At 38.6% G+C, this 25,972-nt stretch overlaps 1 protein-coding gene across 3 annotated transcripts in view; it reads right to left on the reverse strand.

Moving 5' to 3' along the window:
• Positions 1–25,972, reverse strand: part of USP34 (ubiquitin specific peptidase 34) — a 239,073-nt gene that overhangs the window by 23,704 nt on the left and 189,397 nt on the right. For all 3 annotated transcript variants that reach the window (XM_014595059.3, XM_019500736.2, XM_006273750.4), the window contains 20 exons: positions 23,081–23,134; positions 22,878–22,973; positions 21,389–21,453; positions 21,212–21,287; positions 21,065–21,112; positions 17,943–18,008; positions 15,910–15,990; positions 13,067–13,152; positions 11,566–11,734; positions 11,391–11,465; positions 10,480–10,631; positions 10,153–10,201; positions 9,960–10,064; positions 9,788–9,832; positions 8,458–8,562; positions 6,957–7,104; positions 5,291–5,925; positions 3,231–3,388; positions 2,067–2,145; positions 603–729 (listed from right to left, as the gene is read on the reverse strand). In XM_014595059.3, coding sequence (XP_014450545.1) covers positions 603–729; positions 2,067–2,145; positions 3,231–3,388; positions 5,291–5,925; positions 6,957–7,104; positions 8,458–8,562; positions 9,788–9,832; positions 9,960–10,064; positions 10,153–10,201; positions 10,480–10,631; positions 11,391–11,465; positions 11,566–11,734; positions 13,067–13,152; positions 15,910–15,990; positions 17,943–18,008; positions 21,065–21,112; positions 21,212–21,287; positions 21,389–21,453; positions 22,878–22,973; positions 23,081–23,134 — 2,419 coding nt within the window. The remainder of the gene's footprint in view (positions 1–602; positions 730–2,066; positions 2,146–3,230; positions 3,389–5,290; positions 5,926–6,956; positions 7,105–8,457; positions 8,563–9,787; positions 9,833–9,959; positions 10,065–10,152; positions 10,202–10,479; positions 10,632–11,390; positions 11,466–11,565; positions 11,735–13,066; positions 13,153–15,909; positions 15,991–17,942; positions 18,009–21,064; positions 21,113–21,211; positions 21,288–21,388; positions 21,454–22,877; positions 22,974–23,080; positions 23,135–25,972) is intronic.

The raw sequence follows: 25,972 nt of genomic DNA on the forward strand, positions 1-25,972 counted from the left end.
GCCGATCGATGTAGCAAAAATGAAACCGGAAGTGGGCCTTCCTGTATCTCCGAGTCCCACATTGGGGCACAGCCCAGGGCAAAGCAGCCTGCACCAGGTAAAGCAGCCTGCGCGGAGCCCCCCCCCCTCCCTGTCCCCTGGCATACTGACACCAGGAGAGGGGTGGAAAGGGTGACGTGGTTAATCTGTGATGTGGATGCATCGGATGCAGTGAGAGGGGCGTCTTTGCCAGATGAGACAAAAATGCCTCTCAGGTAACCGGCATACTTGGTTATTCAGCACCCCCCCATTCTCCACAGGTGCTGGATAACAGAGCTTTTGCTGTATATGACTTTAAATAAAGCTACAAATCTTACCTTTGTCACTGGTTCAATTCCATCAGATTTATCAATCTATTTTTATGCACATTTTAATATTCAATGTAATAGTTTTATTATTAAAATAATTCTGTTACTGGCTAAACTGATATAATTCCTAGAAGCTAGATAACAGCAATACAAAAATGAAAGCTGTTTTGTCCATGAAAATTAATCTACAAACCAAAGCCTTCAGTTTCCCCTAAATAAATACTAAACAAACAAAAAACCCCATCAAAACCAAACCTTTTCTTTGAAGATATGGTCGCGTTGACTTAAGAACTGAAAGAAATATAGACAAAAGTTCCACCAGGTCTCCAGTCACGTGACAAGCTGTGGCCTCATGGTACATCATGTGCAACGTGTTAAATGACTACAAAACAAAACAAATCTTTACACTGACACACAAATAATTGATTGATTATATTATTCAATTCTACATGTATTCATTTTTCCATTTATTTATTACCACAGGAAGATGCATCTTCTGTCCTGTGATGAGTGCTGACACATTTAAAGATACTCAACTTCAATAAGCTTAGCATTCAAACACATCATACACTAGGCTACCCAAATTACAAACAATTTTTAAAAAGAATGAAATTGTATATAATGATCCACTATCATCTTTTACCCTACACCATGCTGTTTTCATACTATGGTGTCTCAGCAGAAAATGGATTTTTAAAATTCTATTAAAAAATGCAGCAAATTCTGCTCTCGTAGCCCAGTAATCAGATTCAAGTAACAGAGCAGCTCTGTGAACATGTCTACATAGCTTACAAAATTTATAAAAAGAGAAGTTTTGCTTTAAGATGCGTAAGCCTGAGAAACAGGAGCAAACATCTTGTTGGCTTTCTATGTGAATAAGCAACTCCATACTAAATAGCTAACATCCAGTCCTATTAAAGATAACAGAAGCCAGATAAGATTACAATGGCAGTGTAAGTGGTATTTTGGCTGAGTTACTATAGCATTAAATCTACTGTTATAGACCAGTGGTTCCCCAACTGGGGTCTGCATACCACTTATGGTCCATGAAGCCATAGGAAATAGTCTGTAGACCTTCATAATGTTTCATAATGTTTTCAGGTAAAAATTCTAACGAGAGGTGTACAGTAATCCACAGAAAAATGAGGACCGTGGTCCACTGGTCCAAAATGTTTGGGAACTAATGTTACAGAGCATATGCTGTCACTTATCTGCTGATAGTGTTGTGTGTGTGAAACCAACAGCATTAAGAAATATCCATGTATACATTTCCCTGTGGATTTATCTTTGTAATGTACTGTGCTAAATAAATATAAAGCAAGGGTTGACAAATGGATAAAAATTGTTAGTCCAATTTACCGAACATACAAGTGCAGCAGATTTTCAGAGCAAATGCAGCAACAGGTTTGCTTTATACCGAACTTGTAAAAGTCAGCTAAGTATTATGGTAATATTACAGACACCATACATGGTATTTAAAAAGAAAAAAGAAAAAAAAGAAAAATTGTTTTGATTTTGTAATTCCAGCTTTTTCTATAGCATTTCCTAGCACATTTGTCACTGGGAAATTTAAACTTCTGAGATCAAGGAGTTAAGATTACTTAAAGTTGTGAAGTTTAGTCAGGTTCCCTAAACCATACTGGTTAGTTATAAAATGGTAGTCCTCTGAGATGATGTGTCAATGGGAGAAAAAGATGCTCACTGGACTGAAACACTTACCTCAGTCATCAGGATTAACCCTCTATTAAACACAACAAGAAGTCTATCTTCATCAGATTCTAGTAATATTCTGAAGGCACTAGAAGAAAACCAAACATTTCAAATACCAAAAAAAATGAATATATATTCTCAAAATTCATGAGATAATTCATACAATGCTTTAACATTTTTAAATTCAGTATATGAAACTGTACATATAGGAAGGAAAAATTAAATTATCCTCTTCACTCTATAAATGTTATCAGTTGAAAAGTGTCTCTAGTAATCTCAAATATGCTTTTAAATCCCTGTTTTGATAAGATGTAGTACCAACTTGTTTTTAAACAGTAATTAATTCTCTTCAAAAGAACTTCAAGGTACTGCATAACTATTCTCTGAATAATTTCTGGAAAGGTGTTCTCTCCTCCTGTTCTACCCCCTCAACAATATCTTTTAAATACTTAAAAACCTTAGAAAAAACACACATTCAAAGTCAAAACTTTTTGAAAAATGTCTTTTAAATAAGCAATGTTATGCACATTTGAACAAGCAACAGAAAAAAAAATACTGTAAGAGCAATTTTAGCATGTGACATAACTGGAAATAAAGGATTTATTATGTGGCCTGTTGAATATTTAACCAAACAATCATATAAGTGCATGATTACACACTAAAAACTCCTGCATGGCAGAAGGCATGGTTGTGGGATTGCACATTAGATCCCACTGTACCTTATTGCCAGTGCACAGAGCTTGGGATCCCAGGAAGGTGGTTTTGAAGTTTGGGAGGACCAGGAATCAAAGTGGGGGTGCAACAGCCCCACTGCACACTCCCCACCTCCCCAGAACTGCTCCTGACTTTGTATTTTCTTTTCTCACTTGTGCCCAGCCCTGGACATACACACCAAGACCATTTCAGCCTATCAGTGGTTGGATTTAGACCTCTAATGATATATCCTATGCAACTCACACACTTTATATTTATACCCATAAACATAATAAAAATGGCCCATTCCAGGCATTCAGCATGTTCTCTCTTCATAACGGGACTACAACAGCTTTTGCACAAAGGAAACAATATGTAAACTATGTTGAACAGATAATTAAAGGTATTTCAAATTGTAATAACCGTGTTTCTTTTCCTACCCAAACACACTGCTATATTAATATTTCCTTACTGAAATACCTTATTAAGGTAGTCCAACAAGACCGGCCATCCAAGCAGCGCAGATAACAGCTTATAGTTGTTTTCTTAAATTGCTTTATGTCTTCTATTTCCTCTTCTCTCATATCTGGTCTCTGAGCTACAAACAGCTGCATGAGGTTAAACAGTTCTTCAACTGCCTAAAGCAAATAAAATAAATATTAAGTTAAGGCAATCTTTCTTTATTAATAAATGATGGCCTATGTCTTTCTTCTGACACCAGACATGTAACTTTCATATATCTGAAAGTATCTAGAAAAAAAATATTTACTGATTTTACAGAAGTGATAAACATCTCTAAAATACATAGATAGCACTGATATCCTCTAAATGTCATCTTTTATTAATAAGAGTACCTAAATACTCATTTGTAATTTCCACACCATGTATCTTTCTACAATTTGCTATTGAGTGCTGTCTTGATTCAACCTTTACCATTTACTGTATAAAATGAGATGTATGCTTAAAAACGAACCATGTCATTTCAATTGTAGCTGCAACTAGTGATCCCACAGACCTGTGTGAATGGAAGTCTTCTTAAGCCAAGCACCCTCTATCAGTGGCTGCATATTTCATTTTAGGAAATTAAATATCATCTTTGGGCACCTGTAATGCAGCCATCAAGTTTGGCAGAGCTTGGAAAAGCCTGAATTAGATTGACACGAATGTACTTATTTCAACCGAAGTTACATGTCTTCCATGTAACTGATTCTACCCAGACTTTTCCCCACTTAAGGTGGATTTCTCCTCTGACAAAAGAGTATGTACTAAACAAACTGAGTTGCTCAAAACCCACTTGAAATCACAATGAACATTAATGCATAAGATACTAATTTTTCTAGAGAAAAAATGCAGACAGCACCTTTTCTTCAGTAGAGATTCTGTAACTCTCCATGTGCCAATGTTTTCTAAGAGGTACATAAACCATACAATGATGGAACAACCAAGCATAAATTGTTTGTATAAAATAATGGGACAACTCCTGGTCCTGCTCCAAACCAATAGAAAACTTATTTAACCAAACGGTTGGGGATCCTCCTAATTACCTTTCATGATGGTAACATAAAAAATATTCTCTCAAATACAACACACCCCCAAACAAAGATTTTTACAGAGTTGTGGCCAACTGTGCGATATACAGTAAGTTTTCCTGGAAACACAGAGCATCCAGGAAGTGTGGCATCCCAGAAAACTGCTGGGTGGAATGGTAAGCAGCATAAACTTCCTGCCACACCAGCTGCCCCGTTCAGTCTCCTGGGATGCCTCATTTCCTAGACAGTGTAGGTCTTCATGCCAGGAGGATTTACTCTATTGCACATAAAGTTAGGTTCCAGACCCTTGCAAGGGCAATAGCAAGACTGTTAGTTCTTTGTATAGTCCTTATACAACTACTTTGTATAAGTATTTCTTTATACAAAGTTCCTGTAAATAAAGGTGTGGCTTCCACATCACAAACCTCATGATGATACTACCAGCAGCACACATGCTGTTTCAGGCATAAGCTATAGTCCTTTGTCAATAACTATGGTTTGAGAAGGTTAATACCAGACTCTGCCCCTTGCTAAACTAGACTAACAGTAGCCATTTTGGCAGCTGCATGATATGCACAGAATCTCCAGTGGTAATCCTTTTCCAGTGAGGAAAACAGCTTCCCCGTTTAATCATGCCCCCCCAATTTTGTGGGGATGATTTTTAGGAAAAGGTGCATATTGTAAGTGAGAAAATATAACATGCTAATTACTTTACACTGATCTAGTTTTGAGAAGCATCCAAGGATCACTGAGAAGTACACATTTCTTAACAAACATCTTTTTGTTCGTAAGTTGCTTCAGAGGAGAACAAGGGCTTAAGAACTGGCCCTTCAAGCATTATGGTGATTTATATGGAGAACTTGGAAATCAACTACAATTTTGCCTTTGGGTTATTTATTGAGTTGAATTTTTTTTGTCTAGGTTAGGGTATTTAATAAAAAACAATGGTTAGGCAATAGCTGAAAAGGCTTTTAAAACAAATAACAGAATATTTGTTCTGAATGTACTTACTCCTGGGTACTGACTGGCATGTGGTGTAAGATTCTTAAAGGCCCACTGGATATTCTGATGTGAAGCCAGTTGTCTTGTAAATGCAGGCGACTGTTCACAGCACAGTCGTAGAATGCCATAATAGGCAGGCAACATCCCACGGTTAAAAAGCACCACATCCTGATCATCATGATCTGCTAGTATGTAATTGAAGGCAATATTCTTTGTCACCACAGGATTCTGTACAATCAGGCGTACATTCTCCGGGCAGTCAACACATACATTATACCAAAAAGAGAGTAAAGCCTGCTTATTGTGGTTGGTAGCTATAGCTGGCTCAGAAAGTTTAGGCTGGAAAAGATTCCACAAGTCCATGAAGTAAGTGGAAAACATAAGTTTCTCAGTTTTTGAGATTAAACAGTAAGTCATAAAACTAAAGTAGGGCACCAGTTTAGTAGTGCCATGAACAGCAGCATCCACATACAGCTTAGCTCTTGAAAGCAGTCCAAGAAGTACATTATAGACTTGATGAAGAACTACTGTTGTATCCGGACTGAGAGGCAGGTCACGTGTAGGGATATGCAGAGATCGGGTTGATCGGAACATCTGACGGAATGAATTGCTTGGAATAAGTGATACCAGAAGGTAAGCTGCAGCTGCAAAATAAAAAAAATTAAAAATCTGTCAGACATCTGAAGGGAACGTAAAAGTTTAATAATTATAATAGTATACAGTATATTTCTTTGGGGGTTCTCAATGCATTTTACAGAGGTGGAGAAGTACAATTCCACTCCTATTGAACATGGAAAAAAAATGAAATAGTAATCATTTAAGAGAACTGCCCAAGATTCAAGAGCACGTTAAGAGCAGAGTCAAGAACAGAGCAGAGGCTTCTTCACTCTGTCTCTCCTGACCATCACCCCGCTGTTAACAATATGTCCCATTACAATCTTGCTGATATGCAAATAATTATTCTCTTCCGTTATGACCAATATATTTATTGGTTAATCAGATTTTTATTAGCTCTCCAGGATTCTCTGTAAATGTGGCCAGCAATACTCTGCCTCCAGTTTGTATACATTGTCTCCTAACCACAGCCACATGAAATCCATTCAAGTTTAAAGCAGTTTTCTACTATGGAATCCTTTTAGAAGGTGAGATTTCTAGTCAGAACAGAGGGAACTGTAGCAATGTGGCCTGAGTCACAAAATCAGGGAGCCAAAAGATCCAAGAGCTAGTGCAGGGGCAGAGGCATTTTCAGCATCTCAGAGTTTAAAAGGATGCCACTGAACACATTCTGTAGTGTATAAATGAAATCCCACTGCTACCTGCAAAGCAAGTGCTTCCTAAAAGGAAACTCTCAGATTAACCCTTTTCCAAACCCTCATCTATAAGGTTTCTTGGACCATATTAATCATGTAAAACACCAAAAATACAAATTTTATCCTTCAAGGTAATAAATCAAATGGCATCTTTCATCAAATAAAGGTAGCATTTATCATGGGTTCTTTATGTATGAGATGCCACGGTTAGCGAGCTTTATTTAGGGGTAATCGCCTCAAGGGGATTCACTGGCGAATAGCAGACTCAGTGGCAAACTGTGCACTGTTACTTGCGATAAGCACGCTTTCTGCATAATAACATATTGCAAACCAAAGAGGACATTTCTTCCATTTTTGTGACTTACAAGTTCTCACTCTAGGATAGTTGTGTGCCAAAAGAAAACGTTCAACCCAATTCTCCATATTCTGCAGCACCCAACTGTGAGCTAGCTTATTTCGAGGGGTCTGCACGGCCAGCCAATCCAGACACTGAGATGGGTTGTATTCAATTACCTAAAAGAAAAGAAGAAAATAAAATACTGATTAACATAATGGGTGAGATTTAAAAAATAAAAAATAAATAAATAAATAAAAATAAAAATCAGCAGGTGACATTGGTAACATCTACATTGGGACTGCTACATTATCCCTAGTTGTTTGTCCAAGTTTCCACTTCTTATAAGCATCTTTTTTGTGTTTTAGCTCACTGAAGAGTTCCCTGCTAAGCCAAGCTAGTCTTCTGCCATACTTCCTAGTATTCCTGCACATTGGGATGACTCGTTCCTGTGCCCTCAGTAAGGTTTCTTTAAAGTGCAGCCAGCTCTCCTGGATTCCTTTCCTTCCCTGACTGGCCTCCTAGGGGATCTTGCCTATCAGTTTCCTGAGTAAGTCAAAGTCTGCTTTTCTGAAGTCCAGGGTCCTTACTCTGCTGATCTTCCTTTCCTCAGGATCCTGAACTCAATCATCTTGTGGCTGTTGCTGTCCAAGTTGCCATCCACTACTACATTCCCTATCAATTCTCCCATTTGTGAGCAGCAGGTCAAGAGCACAGACCCCTAGTTGGCCTCTCCAACACTTGCACCAGGAAGCCATTCTCAACACTACAAAAGCTTCCTGGATTGCCTGTGCACTGCTGTATTGCCCTACCAATAGATCTCAGGGTGACTGAAGTCCTCCATGAGAAAGAGGGCCTGTGATTGGGAAACTTCTGCTAGATGTGTGAAGAAAGCCTTACCCACCTCATCCTCCTGGCCTGGTGATCTATTGCAGACCCCCCACAATGACATCATCCTTGTTGCTTTCCTTTGTATCAATTCATTTTTCATCACACCATCAAGAAACATTCAAACAGTGCTCGAAGTATCTAGTCTATGTTTTCTCTTTTTGTCACTTTGAAATTTTAACAAAATTAATGTTGAAAACTTGTGTTAAAATGAACTCTACAAAGTAATATAAGAGTAACAACTACAGCTGCATCAAAACAGCTTCCCATCAAAACAGCAAATAGTTTAGAAAGGCAGGACAACACCTCCCTACTCCAATTAGTTCCTGAAAACTCACTTCTACAAGACCTACTAACACCTGTTCTTTTACCTTGAAGTGACAGTGGGACAGAATCTCCTTACTTGTTTGTAAAATGTCTTGCACACTTTGGATGTTGTAAAAATCAAATAATAGACAAATTATTTCAATTTTAGGTCATCAGCATACTACTGTTTCTTTGAAGAAGTAATGACTAAATTAGGACTATGAACTGATGCTGTAGACCAAAAATCAAGACAATATCATTTGAAATCCTCTCAATATTTACTGGGAAAGAGCAAGCAAGGGCAAAGAATCCAATCTGTTTTGTTCTACATACTGTACCTCCCATATCCTCTGCAGGATGTAAGAAGCAAAGGGTGGCATTCCTGGTGGACCACCAGCAAACTCCATCAGCATGGTCAACAATTTGAAAAATGGATTGGCTGCCTGAAATACATAAAGATACAATTACCCCTTTGGTTCATTTCAGTAAATATGTAAAACTTTATTAAAAAATAAATAATTGCATAAAGATCACTTTCCAGAATTCAGACATCAATTTTTTTAACTACTTTTAATTCAACACTAGCTATGTTTTATGAAATATTCATGCATATATCACAGGACTTAGGCTTATATCCTCTACAGAATGCAGCTAGTAAAAGAGTATATTATTATACTATCAAGCTATCAGTTCTGGAGCAGTATTTTTAGCCAGCAATGCAACCATACACATTTGAATGCTAAACATTACTCTCAGCAAAGGGCAGTGGTATATATAAATGATAAAATTTGCAAACCATACTCAAGGACAATTGATTTAGCTATTCAAGATTCAAACTGATTACTGGCTTAAAAATAATGCTAAAACTACCAAAACCTTAGCAGACTTTAAAATTAGCCAACATGATAGAGTGCAAAGATTAGACCAATTCTCAGCAACCCACAGATCACTAAACACATACATATATAAATATAATGTATATAAAAATGAGAAGTGTGGGTGTGTGTGAGAGAGAGAGAGAGAGAGAGAGAGTTTATGAGAGAGTTTATGTGTTTTTTGATTTGTGCTTTATCACCAGGGACTGGAGGTGGGGAGAGAAGGGCAGCTGGAGAGCATAAAGCCCTATGTAAGCTACCATGATAGGAAATCAATTTGTCAACTGATAATACCCTTTCTATTAAACAATGCAAAACTATAGTAAGAGTGCTTCCTGTCCAATCATGGTCATGTATCCTCTACTTGACAAACTCCCATTTATCCTAAATTTTATTCTGACAGTAGCAAATGAAACTGTCCTCATGTGAGCATACAAGTCCCCATTCTGCACATGTGGAATGCCTATGAAAATTGCAATTTGCTTTTTTATTTTAGGGGAGAAATTTATTATAAACTAACTCTGCCTTAAGATTTGAACCATCACAAAATAATCCCTTCACTCTACTTATCTTTGAATAAGTGGAAAATCAGTGCTATTTAGTTTTGAACAAAATGAAAGTGGGCAAGAGAGTACTGATTTAGATGACCTAATATACAGAGAACTAAGTTTTTATTCCTGTCACAAAAGCCAAAATGAAACACTTTCTATGAATGACTGTTTAATTTGTAAAATATTACTTCAGTAAATTAAACAGAAGAATATTAACACAAATTATTTAGTAGTTTACATACCTCAGGAGTTAACTTTGCTATAGAGGTGAAAAGCATAGACACAATCTTGAAAACAAAAATGAACAAAACATACTGTTAGACAGGCTTATTTGGCTTTACCACTAACATTCCCCTAATACATTTTTCTGTTAAATTCTCTTAACAAATATAATCCACAGCTGTCAGTACTTACATGTTCTGCAAGTCGATTATTGTATCGACATAAGCTGAAAATGAGATTGCAGGTTTGCCTGATGTTGATACCATCACGGATATGTTGAAACAAGAAAGGAAAGCCCTGTAATAAACAGCAAGATATTAGTATGTCTTTTAATTATTTATTTTTTCCAACTACCTGATTATAGTTTCACATTTTGAAGTATTACCTTTCCTCCGGTCAATGCAGCCATATCATTTTGTGACAAAGTCAAGTGTCTAAAATAAAACAAAATATTTATGACTTCAGTACAGAAACCATTAAGCTGGACTTGCAAATTAGAAAACAATTAAATTAAAGAAAGTATACAATGACTGTTCAATAGTTTTCCTACCAGCTTCAGGCCATTTGGTCAGTAACAAAAAATCAGTATTACACTTTAAAATGGCTAAAAATTCCATATTAAGTCTGAGTTCCATTATGCTGGTGCAAAACAATTAGATTTAGACAAGCCTGACAGATTAGAATTTGTCCCCCTGATACTTGGGATTCTTGCCTTTCTGAGCGCGACTGTTCAACCAGAAGAGCAATCAGGGCGATCATCTTTTCAAGAGCAGCAGGCCTGTATTTTTCTTCTGCTAGAGAAAGAATGTCTTCCTCTTCTTCCTCCTCTTCTCCTTCTTCTTCAGAAAGCACTTCAACTTGTGGCTGCATAACACAAAAATATCTATAATCTCAATGGAGACGGGTTGTGTCAAAATTTCAAAGAGACACTAAATATTTCTAAACTTATGTCTGTAATTTCATCCATTATACTGTTTGCTTGCAAATATTTGCCTGCACAAATTAAGTCAGGTAGACATTTAATTTTCTGCTTTGCATTTTCAAATAAAAGACATTCTGTGTGCAAAACAGCACAAATTCAAAAAATGGGTAGAAGCCACTCCATTTAGGCCTCTGTGGTTATTTATTTGTTAAGAAGTTGCAGGCAGTTATGAAAAACTGAGTTTAAATTGAGTTGATGGTCCCATGCTCAAATTTCAGCTGGTACCAATACACATCCTAATAACCACTGTCATAAATGGCAACATTACTGCCAGTCTCAACAAAAATGCTAAGTAATAAATAGCTATGGAGACCACCTACCCTCTCAAACCTAGACAGCAGTGACCCCAGAATAAATTCAAGGAAATGTAATATTTGGTGCCAATTCTATACTAAACAGGATTCAGTATTTAGCACAATCTAAAATAGTAGTGTGCTTCAAAGTACAACACAACCATTGCGGCATTTTTCACAAACACTATATCCGTTTAAACACTAAGAAATAAACTATGTCCAAACAAAACAATCTATTAAACTGCTTTGAATTTTCTGGCTTAAAAACATCAAAGGCAAAACATCAATGATTACTTAAGTCAAAATATGAAAGCCTAATTTTACATATGAAAATTGTTTTAAACTTACATTTTCAGGTCCTTTAGTTCCCATGTAGAAATGGACCATTGTTGATATGGCTTGCAGTGAAAGCAAGAACTGGCTCTGAAAATGTAAATATTGAGTTATCTGGAGAAATATGCATACACACATGAGCACACACACATACACACATAGTTCCTAGAATTACAAAAATTCTACTCACCTCCTCTTCTCCCATTTTGGCAAATTCATAAAGAAAGGCAAAGTATTCTGTGAGATGTTTACTGTGAGGTTTAACACCATGCTCCATTATTGACAAGAGTGTCTTCACAAAGCGAGTTACACATGAGCGACTACCAATATCTTCCACAGGACCATCCATGTCATCCGAACTGAAAACATAGTTCAATTTAGAATTTACAGTATATTAAACAAATTTATCTTGAACCATTCCAACTAGACATTCAGAGATTCTGTATTTATGCATTTCATCTTTACCATAACACTCAAGGCTTTAATACTAGGACCTATGGTGTATGCACTTTGGACAATCACTTAAATTATAAAAGCCCTCTGCCACTTCTGTATTTGATAGTGTTAATAAATTGATTAAGGCATGGCTGAAGTCAGAAAAGGAGCTCTGTAAAATGACTGCATAATGGGATTCCATATTTAATTTTTCTCTTCAATTCCTGTCTTAAATACTCTTCAGTTTTCCAGTAGGAAGATTGTCATATATGTAGTTATGTTGTTCTACCATATAAAGGTAGTCCCTTCTAAAGTATGTGTGCAGGGCCCCTGGGGAGGCTGTGCTCAGGTGGCTAACAAATGCTAAAGCCCTTGTTACCACATCCTCGCTGCTTTTGTTACCCATGTTAACTAACCCAAATGTGCTGACATGCTACAATTGCACCTTCAATTTGTCTTAAATTAAATTTGTCTTAAATTAAATTAAAATTTGGGTTAAATAAAATTAAATTAAATTTGGCTTAGATTTTAAGATTTAAATCTTAAAATCTTTGGCTTAAAATCTCAATAAAGAAAAATGTTTTCCCACTTGACATTTAGTTAAATACAGTTAGAAAATTGTTATAATACTTTAAACACATCACATGGTGCCTTCCCCTGGGACTGCCCCATGCTGCATCTCAATGGTTAGGATTGATCACGAGTTAGCCTCAACATGTCACATGTTCAATTTAAGGCATGATACAAACTAGCCATAACTGTTACACATTATACGTGGAATAACTTTGTGGCTCATATGCTATAATTAGCACAGCATAAATCAGCTTTAATGTGTGGCCAGATTACTATTTATTGCATGACTAACACTTCAATCATGTCCTAAATGTAATATGTGACAAGGCCCCTAGATATCCATAGATCCAATTTTTCAGACACAATCAGAAACTCAAACATCTATGTTGCTGCCTTTGCACCTGCAAGTAATTACAGACATGGGAAAGAAAGAAAGAAAGAATGAAAGAAAGAACAAAAGGTCAAGCTGGAAATCTGGCTCAGGTGAGGCAAATATTTGGAATAACAGATTCCATTTTAACATGCTCCCTTTTCTAACCCTAATGAAGCCTTTAAACAAAATAAAAAACTCTTAAGAGGAATACATTTATTTCATGCTAACAGGATAGTTTAGAATAATATAATAAGCAATAAAGTCATAGAACATTTAATAAGAAAAAAGTGTTTGGGTTCAAATATTTTACCAGTCTTCCATTCCTGGTTGCAGATAGAGATGTGCATGCACAGGCCTCAGTCTCTGTATCACATGAATACACAAACGCTGGAACATCTGCAAATGGATGAGTCATTATAAAAGTGATTTCCTTTTTTATATATGTTTTTGAAGCAAATCACATCCTCTTTCCAAACACTGTCCCAGAACAAGATAATTCAAAGTAACACTTGAGATTAAGTTGACTGTCCATGTCTTAGAGTAGAATCTAGACATGGTGTTGTTATACATATACTTTCCTTTATCCTGAAATGGTCAACTGATGCTGCATATCACAAGTCAGAAAACAACTTCCATGCTTTCCTCTTCCATTATTTTCTGAAATATACATACCTTTTTGTATATCTGGTCATTGACTATAAGTAAATTTTTGTGGAAAATCTAAGCAAAATTTCTTCCAAGTAATTTCTATGTTACTGAATAACTATATCTAACATTTATCTTATTATAAAATATTTCTAGTTGTACTTTTTCTTGCAGGGCTCCAGCAAAAACTGAAATTTGAAATGGATACAGAATTAATTAAGGACTGATGCCTGTGCCTAAGACCGTAATGAAATCCTACTCCCTGTGCGACAAATTACTTATTTAACGAGCTATACTTTTATACTGCAAACCTTACCACAGAATCTTAACTGCTTAACCTGATCAAAGGATTCAGGCATTAAATAGAAGCTATTAGTATCTAGCTTGAGACTATTTGCATAAACCAGATCATAAATATTGAACAGAAATAATAACATCACCTAATATTTATAGTGTCCTTCATCAATAGTGAACATATAAAGAATCTTCGTAGGAGGGGAAAAAAAAGAATGTAGGGACAGAATATTAGTGACCTAGTGAGCTTAGGTAGTTTTAACATATTTTTTGTAGAACATTTTTCAAGCTGTAAAAACTTTCAGTACTAAATGTGTGAAATTCTAGTTAAGTCAGCTGTCAGTGGGACCACTGGTATAAAAGGAAAGTCATACCAACTACCCTCAGAAGAATGCTGACTCAACTAGCAACAATAGCAGTAACTGACCTCACTCAGGTCCACCCCATTCCCACACTGACGAGGTGTGGGCATCTGTCCCAGATAATGCTACTTTTGAAGGAAGCTCTGCCTTGGGACTCCCAAGAAGCAGCCTTATTTGGATTCCCTTTCCTGAAGGACCTCCTGAAGCCAGCTCTGGTGTGGCTTCTCGAGGGGCAGGCCTCCAGCTCAAGACCCTGGCTCCTCTTTGTCCCTGATTTCCGCAGCGAGTTATGGCAACTCCTTTCTGGTCAGCTCCCAGGAAGGAAGGTGTTTTCTTCTTTAAAAGAAGTCAGGGGAGAGGAAAGGTCAGAGTACCAATGTCCCCATGGGCGACTGGTGCCTCCCAAGTCCCGGGAAGCACTTGAGCCCCACTGGCCAGTCAGCAAATGGGGGGAGAGTCCCCCTGCAGCCGATCACACCCACTAGGGGGAGATCCCCCCTGCTGGTCATGGGCACTGACCCAGAAGTGCCAGCAGCCCCCACTCCCTGGCCAGTGCTCTCAGAGGAAACACCAGTGCTCCCACCTGCCCCCTCTGCACGTCACCTAAGCGGGGAACGCTGGCTGTGAGGGGTGCACCAGCGCTCTCAGGGGGTGCACGTGCAACCCCTACATGTTGTCACTGAATGTCCCAAACAGCACAAGCAGACTCTTGTTCAAGAGTCTTTACTGTGCTACTGCAGTTCCTTCTGTCCTTCCACAGACTCTACACCGTCTTCCCTGGCCCTATTCTTTTGTCTCTCTTCATCCTCCCTGCAGCTTTCTCTTTCCTCTCTGGGACCATCCTTTCTCAACTCCTCAGTGTTCTCCAAGCTTCCTTCTTTCTCCTCAAGAGAAAGTCATCTACCCTTCCCACAAAACTGTTACAAAAGTATAGGATTCAACATGGGGACTAATAATCACCCAATAAAATTAAACCTAATGTCACGGGGAACCAATCAGGGAGCAGTCTCTGGGCCCTGCTGCCAGGCCTAGATTGCCATCTCTCTGGTGTGAAAACGGCATACAGGTGTTCTGCTTATGACACTATTTACAGGAATTCTTTACAGCAAAACCTGCTCACATTGAGCCCCCCAAAACACTCCCCACAAGAACCGCAGGCTAAAACTGAGCCACCTAGCCTGTTTCATTGCAATATTGAAAAGTCCATTCCAACTACTTGAATGCTAGGATTACTAAACAAAGGTATTGTTCCATTTTTCTGACGTTTAGAGAAAAGGAAATTGAATACTGAATTATGGTAATGAGAAAATACTACTTTATTAAAAATTGCACACAAAGCATGCAGTCAAGTTTTGAACAGCATTATTCACCTGTGGGTTGATTGAAAACTTCAGCCTAAGAAATGCAAGAAACCCATATTCAAGAATAAGAGCATGGAAAGAGACAGCAAAAAGGCAGGGACTTTATATAAGCACAGCAGTCTTTATAATTTTCTATTCTTGCTTCTCTGGATAAGTGCGTATGTTGATATGTTGTTGTTTATATCATAAAACATATATCATAATAAAAAAACATGCAACCTGGTTGGTCTGGTGCTGGTGTTGTAGGAACCTTAAATTATGCTGTTTCCAACTTCCTGTGATTTTGATTGTGCAACTATAGCATTACATTAATATAGCATTTTATTCTGAATAATACTGCTTACTGAGAGAGAAATTCCCAATCATTGTAAACAAGGATGGACGTGGCAGTCACATTTGGAATCTACAGTTGTCATTATTATGTTTAGTAATAAACAGACATTTCTGCCTATGCCTCAACTAGTAATTTTTCTACAAAAACATTTTCTTACCTGTCTCACAATCTGATTGGGACACTTGATTAGAATCTGCATTGGCCACCAATCATCATCAGCCATACGATCCAAAAACCACTGCAGAGAACACACATTGCTGTTTACTATCCACTCCAAATGAACAAGTATATAATAGGTTTTTTTTCCTCTTAATCACCATGTAATATTCTACTCAGGTTTAGACAAATATTACTACTATTGCCAAGCAAATAGAAATCTAAGAGAAAATGAAAATCCTTTTTTTTTTGGAGAAGGAAAGAATAAAGAGATGATGATGATGATAAAAGTTTGAATTTAATATCTTTAATGTCATTTATCCCAGAATCTTTCAAGCACCTGGTCAGAGAAATTTACCCTATTTAGCAAGAGTGCTCAACAATGTAACTAAATACCACTGGTGTCAAGAGATGGGCCTTAAGTTTATGCTTAAAATTAAGCACAATATGAAGTGTTTTGCAGAATAGAGACTGATTTAAGCAACTAGTTAATGCAGTGGTTTTCAACCTGAAGTCTGCAGACCCCGACTATGCCTAAGTGGTCTGTGAAAGATGACTATGATCAATCAAAAGTATGTGAATAGCCACACTTACAATTCAAAAGGGTCCGTACCTACGTTCAAAATGTTTTAGGTGTCCGCAAATAAAAAAAAAGGTTGAGAGCCACTGACTTAAGGAATTCCTGAATTGGGGTCCATATGCATTTCAAAAGTGGTTAAGCATTATCATCTCCTTTTTACAGGAGGAGAAAAAGAGTCACAGTAAGACTGAATGATTTACCTAAGGTCAGTACGTAGTTAAGAGAACAACAAGTTCCCTAACTTCTGGAACTCTAGTCACTAGACAAATTTGACATTTTAGAAAAAAACACTTTCTTGGTTTAATTACATTTTAGTGTTTTCTACTATTTTAAATATCTTCATTCATCTTATGTTTGGTATCCTATACTTAAACCATACGCATGAACTTTTATTATCAGATTGCTATTAGATATAAAGTGAATTATCTCACCTATATATGTATCTAAAGATTATTATTAACACACATCTATTTCATGATGTTAAACATAGCTGACATTATAACAATAAGCAATAACAACTCTCCAAAACTCAGACTTGGGTCTGCATCACGCAACAGACTTCTCTTTTTTGCATATTTAGAATAATTGTCCAGCCTGTCAACTTTTCTTTTTCAAATCTCAAAATTCTACCCCCCCCCAATCCTGTGGCAAAGTTCTTTGTCCATGCCTTAATCCTACCTCACCTCAGCTACTGCAACTTCTTTTTCCTCTGTTCTTTTTAATTTACACAAAAACACAGCGGTTAAAACCATCTTCCTCCCCGACATTCCATTCTTCCAATCCTTCCATTACTTTCCCTTGCCTCCCAGACTGAATTCAAGTTCCTCAGTTTCACCAGCAAGCTTCTACAGGAGTTGGCACTTATCAAAATGCCTATTAAATTTTGTTCTCCCTCTCTAGCTCCCCACTTCACTCCATGCCAGGATCTCCACACTCTTTCCTATCCTACTTTATATACATTGTATAACATTTCTATTTACCCTGAACAAAGAGAAAAAGCATCTCAAACTGCAACAAGACTTTGTACAGGAAAGTCCTCTTTATGTTTCATTTTCTTGTTTTCATGCCTTCCTCCACCCCATGCCTTCCGTATGAAAGTCCTTTTCCACTCCTGTAATACCAATGAGCGGACTCGCCTCATTTAAACCCCTCTAGAAAACACCTTTATCTAAATAAATGTATCAATATGAAAGTTAACTTAAGAGAACATGGACCATGCATTACTCCTGCCATGAAAAATTTTTGCCTGAAGCTAGCAGTCTGCAAACAGGTTCCTGAGAACAAGGTATAAGTCTTCAGCATCCTCTGCCACATTCTCAGATTTTATTACAAAGTCATGTACAAAAGCAACAACATGTGATGAAACACTTCCTGATACTAACCTTGAAAAATGTTAAATTCTGTGTATAAAGTTGTTTTTGTACTTTGCTAAACCCTTCAGTTACTTAACTCACCTCACAAGCTGCCTGACTGTTATTAAACTGTTTTGTTAACAGTTCAATCCATTGTAGCATTGTGGGCTAAAAGAGATAGGAAAAATATTTTAGGTGAATACAAATACTCCAACTTCTTAAAAAGTTTCTGCTAAACTACTTCAAATATTAAGTCTCAAAAACAAATCCAATTTCAAATCTACAAAATGTTGTAGAACTTGGTTTATGGGAAGCATGACTTATGAAGAGAGGCTGAGGAAACTGGTCTTATTTAGTTTGGAGAAGAGAAGACTGGGGAGGAATTAATAGCAGCCTTCAACTATCTGAAGGATGGTAATAAAGAACATAGAACTAGACTGTTCTTGGTGGTAGCAGATGACAGAACAAGGAGCAAGGTCTCAAGCTGCACTAAGGGAAGTTTAGATTAGATATAGGAAGAACTTTCTCACTAGAAAGGTAGTAAAACACTGGAATAGGTTACTCAGAGAGGTTGTGGAAGCTCCATCCTTGGAGGTTTTTAAAATCCAGCTAGACAAAGCCTTGGTTGAAATGATCTAGTTGGGGATGGTCCTGCTTTAAGCAGGCATTTGGACTAGATGAGCTCTTGAGGTCCTTTCCAACTCTAATTGTCTATGATTATAACTATTAAAGCAACTGAAATAAATGCCAAAATAAGAAAAACAATATATAGTTTGAGCTTGAACTATCATTTACTCTTTAGACACTGTCCATGTAATTTTATGTTCTCCCAGAAGAACATCGCTGTTCTCCCGGTAGAAAAATACAAGGACACAGACGTTCAGTTTTTTTTCTCTAGAGGCAAAAAAAATGGATATATTTTATCCAGGAACTGAGGCCAAATTGCTCCTGGGATAGTTCTTTCCAAAAGACTGAATGTCTGCCCACTTCCTTTGGCTTAGCCCTTTCTGGGAATAGCACAAGGAGCACTGCCCTCTGCCTGGTTGCCCTCCCCCACAGCTTCCCCCTGCCTTCTCTCACTACTCGGCTGAGCAGCAGGGGCAGCAACTGAAAAGCCAGCGCAACCAGTGGGCAGGGACAAGGCTGGCTCTCAGCTGCTCCAGTTTCCCTTTGCGTCTCCCACACTGCTCAGCTGAGTGGAAGGGGTGGCAATTTAAAAACTGGAGCTGCTGGGAGTGAGGCTTAGTTAGAAAAAGTCTCCCAACCCCTCCAGTTCCTCATGCCCCCCTGAGCTGCTTATCTGGGCAATGCCGGGTAGCAATTTGAAAGTGAGACGGTCTGGCACAGCCCCACTGACTTCCCCTTGCTGTCTAGATAATCTAGAGCACAGCAGGGCAAAGCAGGCTGCTGCCACTATGGCAGCAAAATTCCCTGCCTTGTCCCACATTGCTCTAGGTCAGCCTGGAGTAGCACAGGGCAAGGCAAAATACTGTGCCCCTGCAGCAAGGCTCCCAGGGCTTTGCTGCAGTAACTGAGTGTTCACCACCCCATGCATTCCTCTGGGTCAAGAGTGGGACTATTGCCCTCCAGGGGAGAACAAGGAGGGTTCCCACCATGGGAGAATAAGCCCTCCTGCCAATCAGTTAACTGGTAGGATGGCATGGAATTCTTCTGGGGCTGTCTGTGGCAGCTGCTGCTTTTCAGGAACTGTCAATTGCCACTTAGAATCATAGAATCGTAGAACCGAAAGGGACCTGTAAGATCATCAAGTCCAGTCCCCTGCCATAGGCAGGAAGTTATTGGGCTCAGACAAGTTCAACAAGGCCTGTCCAGCCTCCTCTTGAACACCTCCAAAGTTGATGACTGCTACCTCTGCTGGGAGTGTGTTCCAGATTCTGGTGACCCTTAAAGAGAAGACGTTCTTCCTTATATTTAGCCTGAATTTACCCTCTATAAGCTTATGTCCATTGGTCCTTGTCCTCCCTTGAGGTGCAGTCTCTCCTTGTAGGGTCTATCCTCCATGCCCTTGACCATGCAGGTGGCCCTTCTTTGTACCCTCTTTAGCTTATCCATGTCCTTCTTGAAGTGCAGTGCCCAGAACTGGACACAGTACTCCAGCAGAGGCCTCATCAGTGCCCCATAGAGAGGGAGGAGCACCTCCTTGGATCTACTGGATACATAACAGCTGATGCACGCCAGAGGTCTATTTGCTTTCCTGGTGACCTTATCACACTGCTGGCTTATATTCAGCTTCTGGTCAATTGTAACCCCCAGGTCTCATTCAGATGCTGTGCCAGGCAGTGGACCACCACCCATCGTGTAGTTGTGATGAGGGTTCTTCTTCCCCTGAAGGACCCTGCACTTACTCCTGTTAAACCTCATCTGATTCCATTCCGCCCATGAGTCCAAACTGTCAAGGTCCTCCTGGACCTTGACCCTATCCTCTAGTGTGCCTGTGTTTCCCCACAACTTGGTATCATCTGCAAACTTAATAGCTGAGCTTTCCACCCCCTCATCCAAGTCGTTTATGAATATATTAAAGAGAACAGGTCCAAGCACTGGTCCTTGGGGGACACCACTGGAGACAGCCCTCCAGGATGAAGCTATCCCATCAATTCTTGGAGCTGCCTCTAAGCCAATTGTCTACCCACCTCCCTGTAGACTGGTCAACTCCAGCACCCTCGAGTTCAGCAATTGACAGCCTGCCCCCTTACCAAGCAGGGGAGAGGACACTGTCAATTAGTGTGCACTCATAAGGGCAGGGGTAGCCCAAGGAGCAGCTATCTAGTGCCTCCTGGCTGGAGAGCTTGCCTGCGAAGGTCTCCTGCCATGGGGCTGGAGGAACATCTGTACAGTTTAGCTCAGTTTAGCTTCCAGGCTGTTTTATTACTGAAAGAAATTTCTTCCAACAGAAATAAAGGTCTTTATGCAGGCTTAAACTAATTCACTATTAATTAAATTCTAAAAAATATAATTCACAAGGACTGTTTTATCCTTTTCTTAGAAGGTATTGTAAACCATATGCAAGTTAAAATACAACTCCACAAAACTAGAAGTTATAACTTCATTTGGAGGTCACTATCAAATCTGAATCTGTAAACAGTCTTCATATTTACTGTATATCTTAGAACTCAGAATCATAATAATATGAAGGCACAAGAACACGTAAATCGCACTGCATTCAAACAACTATTCAGTGTGAAATTACAAGCAAATGAACATACCTTTTCTTTTGAATGGATAAATGTTTCCAGGACAAAGGAAGTACTTAACTGAAAAAAAAAGTGTTATGTGCTTAATCATACAGTGTCCTAAATTAGCATTTAAATATTTTAATTTTATGCTGAAAGTATGGTGTTGGAGTACTTTACCTTTGCTGTCATGAGGGAAACTGCTTTTGGATCTGGTAACGTGCTGGGAATGCTACTACACAACTGCCACATAAACCTACAGTCAGAAATTTAATTTAATTTAATTAATACAGATTTTAAAATATATACTTTAAGTAAAACCAAGTCGGAATAATATTCATTTAAAGCACAACTTACCCAAAATATGTATGTTCAAAGATGTTCTTGTCTTGAAGAAACTGCATGTTATCATGCCATATCCACTGAAGAAAAAATGCTAACATCAGATACAAGAAAGCAGTTTACTTGATTACAGTTTAAGTGTGATTGTAAGAACAAAATTATAACACTTGTCTTGGTTACAAAAACAGAATTTTCTGTCAACTTAAGTTTAAAATATTAGTTCAATGGTGTTTCATTGTTATTATAGCAGGTCATAGTTTTTGTCCGCTGCACTTAAGGTTGCCAAAAACAGTCCCCAGTAGTCCCTTCTTTTCTTCCACCTTTTAACACACACTTTTTTTTGCCTCTAGTTTTCTTGCATCTGTTAGAATGAAGTTTTTGCTAACTGCTCTAGATTTTTAAAAACTGGTACCTAACATTAGACTTCTAACTCCATGCTTATGATCTCTGAATCAGTGACTTAATTTTAAAAAATTCTAAGCACCCAATGTCTCCCACTACAGTTAACTGAAGTTATTTAAACCACTGTTAGCCCATTGAACCAACAACTAGAATTAATGGCAATGGGCATAACTAAATAGGAAAGGCCTCATCCAATGCCCACTTATATAAAATGGAACTTCCACAAACTTTTGGTAAAATCTTAGGAGTAAAATTCAGCCCGTGGTTACTATCCAGAACAAGATTTGGTATCAGATCTCTCTGTTCTACTTTCGGATATTCTGTAGTACTTTTATCTATAGGAGTAATTTTAAAATTTAACCATGATGAAGTTTACCATGAATTATTTTTAAATCAAACAGGACCAAGCACACAATCTAATTGAGCATCTAAAGACTAGTCTGCTGATGTCCAGGCTTTTCAACCTCTCATCCCTCTACTTTTTGCCTTGGTCACTTGGGTGACACATGCCATCTTCTCTAACTCAGACTCTCTGCCTGGCTTTATTGAAGACGTGATCCACCCTTTGCTAAAAAGTCCCTAGCTCCACTTCCGGTGTGTTCAATTTTTGGCCTCAGACTTTTTCACAAAGACATGCAGCTACGCTGTCACAAGAAACCCAAGCAGCAAACCCCAGAAAGTTATTTCCTATGGTTGCAATGGACCCCTCCTTTATACCAACCATTTCCAGTTTCTTGTAATTTTTTTAATATCCATTTCTACTTCCTTCTTGCTAGCACTGATGGAGCTACTACTTTATTTAAATTAAGGTAAACTTAAAAAATAAAACCTCTCTTTCTTGGAGGTTATGATGTAGTGTTTGAGTTCATTTTTAATGCTGAGTTACAAACTCTTAGAAAGAAATGGGTTGTAAACGAAACATTCACACTGTTAGTTTTAACAATGTGAATATTAATGCTGTTATAAAATGTTCTCTTAACAAAGATGGCAAGCTTTCAGTCAGTTCTCTTAATACATAAGAATTCAAATTTAATTTTATTACTGATCTACATAGGATTCCTTCTTCTATGTTTACATTGGATTAAAACAAATCAACTTGTACCTCCAGCAACTCTGATGAAACATCAAATTTGTAGTCTTTGCCATTTTCCTCCTCTGGTTCCATCCGTTTATAAAACAGCATGTACGCACTATGTGTCTTTAAGAAAAAAAAATCTGTATAATTTTTGCTCTAGAGAGAGGTCACTTCGGTAATAAATGTAAAAATAAGTATTTAACTTAGCAGATGCTAAAAGAAAATAGTACCTTTTCAAAGGAGAAATCCATAAATTTGTCTGTAACAGAATCATATGTCTTGGTCTGTTAAAAAGAGGAAGTGGGTTACTGAAAACATTAATTACAAACTTGTTATGGTCGCTTGATCCTGGATGATTCCATAGAAGTGTGCAGAACGCAAGACTGCTTTACTTTACCTATGCAGGATCCATAACAAATATATTCCTTAATTCACGGGGCCAGCAACATGCAGCCTGTGGGGAGCCACTGAATCTGGCCCATGCAGCTGGAGGTCTTTGCCTATACCAGGGCTGGGCAGCAAGGAGCTGTGCTGGGGATGAGCAGCTTCCAGCCGCACCCACACTGACACATCTCTTCACCCTCCCAGCTCTGGTCCAACATGACAGGTGTTTTCAGTAGCAAGTCAGTGGTGGGGGTTGGGGGGGGGGGTGCTTTGCTTACACCCATGCTAGGGTGAGGCAGCTAAAAGCTCTGCTCATACAACTGCTTCTCTCAGCCCCTTGCTTCCTGGCTGCGGCACAAGCACAACTTCTCTCCCATGTGGGTCTGTGTCAGAGCCAGGCAACTAGAAATGATGTCTATTCTGCCATAGCTTCTTCCCCCAACCCTACTAGCTGCGGTGTGGACACAGCTTCCAGCTAGTGGGGAGCTGCGCTAGGGTCCAGCACCTTCCAGTTGAGCCCATGCCACAGTCGTTGGGGTTTGGGAGGATGGGGGGAAGGGTGGAAGAAAGAGGAACAGGAAGAAACAGCAGCAGCAGCCATGCATGGACACAGTTGGCAGAAACACTGTCCTAGTGCAGCTCCCCGCCAGCTGGAAGCTGCATCTGTGTTGCAGCTGAAAGCAGGGACCTGGAAGCAACGACTGTGATGTAGGCACAGCTCCAAGCTGTCTGGTCACCAGCGTGGGTGCAGGTAAAGCCCCTTGCTGTCAACACACCATGGAAGCTACCCAGCCCACACTGGACCAGAGCCAGATTGTTCTAGCCTGCAGCTTGTAAAAAGGAGCTGACCTTGCACTAATCGGATCATCATTAAATAATTATTTTCTAACAGTAGCTTCCTTTGGTTCTCCAAAGTTGTACATCACTATTTTGAAACTACTTCCATATTTGTCTAAGCTATCTTCTCTTCCTTAAGGAGCTTGCAAATATTCAGCACAGTTATTTTTTCTATTTCTGTTAAAAGAGCACTTTTCCCAAGTGTGATGATTTAACTTGTTCACAGAAACATTTCAATAAGTTATTAAACACACCAAGTCAGGGAAACACATGTCCCTATATTTTTATACACTGTGAGTATTTGCAATTGATTTAATACTGCTTAAACTGAAGGTATATAAAAGCATTCATATTGATGGCAAAAGGTAATACATGTGACAGACTGAAAGGTCAAAGCCAACAGCTGGTACAGTCTTGTAAAAGAATTTGCTGTTAAAAAATGTATTTTAGTCAATGACACTTCCTTCTCTGAACAAAAGATAATGCAACTTGTAGACAGGAATACAAAACATTAAACATGTTATATGAATAGTTGTGTTCTGTGTTAATGACTCCTAGACCACAGGCTGAAGAACTACTGTATTCACTCAAATAGAAGACGACCCTGATTATAAGACAACCTCCCAATAATTAGATTCTATATATGGAAAAATTATAAACTTATTATAATTTTCCAGGTATAGAATCTAATTATTGGAGTTTTGCCTTGAATTTGTCCCCTTCCCACTGCTACTGCAAAATATATCTGGGGGGTCAGGTAGCCATTTTGTTCTGTTTCCCTCTTCTCCAACTTTTTCCCCTGGCAGCCCCCTCCCCCTCTCCTTATTGTCAGACCCTGCTCTGCCAGAGCCCGTGGAAGTGAGGAGCAAACCTGAAAACAATAACCTTGAAATTAAGCATAGGTGTAAAAATTTGCATATAGTACCCATGTACATAGTTTATCCAGCATTAATGCATGTTACCGTTTTTTGAAACTGCTGCAAATTTTAACACATGTACTCCATAACACACTTTTGAGCAGCACTTTGGCACCTACTTATATGTAAAACAAACTATGCATGATATGGGTCCAAAGACTCATGATTTATCACACAGTTCATTGGGCTGGGCCCAATCAGAGTCAACAGCCTTTCAAGTCATGGTGCCCCATCAATTCAGCACTGTTCATTATGTGTGTGTACTCCAGATACCCCCACAAAGTATCTATATGCTAATTAGCCCCCACCCATGACTGGAACCAAGTTTCTTGTCACGGGTCCTGGGATACTCCAAAAACATATATGCAGATGAGGAGCAAAGCAAGTTGGTCTGCCTTCACCTCATGGAGGGTAGGGCCACATTAATCATATGCCAGGCTGAGGTAAGGGCCAACAGAGGGATTCTAGGTAAACTGTATGCAATATCATGGCTCACCATGACTGGTAAAAGAATTGATGGTGAGGAGCACTGCACTTAATGAGCACTACCATAGTCTTATTCAGATGGGCTACAATTACCTATTCTTGTGGTAGGTTCCCATACACATATTATCTAATGTGGACCTGGTATTATAGTCATGTTTGGTGTTGGCTGCATTTAATCAATTTCATAAGTGGTTTCCATTGTTGAGCACATGCTGCTTTTGCAGCAGTTTAATGACAGACAGTGTACTTAGTGAGATTTCATTTTATGTGATTATCAGACAAAGGACTTTTTTCTCCCATGCCAATTGGGGGAAATCATCATCCTGTATTGGGGTAAATACAGTAGACTCTCTAGCAGCTAGAGTTCTTGAGGCACTACTAACAACAATGGCATTTACTGCTCTTCAATCAGTCACCTCAAGATACTCTAAAAAAAAATCATCACTATTTTCAAATGAAAAAATATATGCAATGTAAATCAGAATATGAAAGGTGTGG

The sequence above is a fragment of the Alligator mississippiensis genome, chromosome 1 (assembly GCF_030867095.1).
Source record: "Alligator mississippiensis isolate rAllMis1 chromosome 1, rAllMis1, whole genome shotgun sequence".
NCBI lineage: Eukaryota > Metazoa > Chordata > Crocodylia > Alligatoridae > Alligator > Alligator mississippiensis.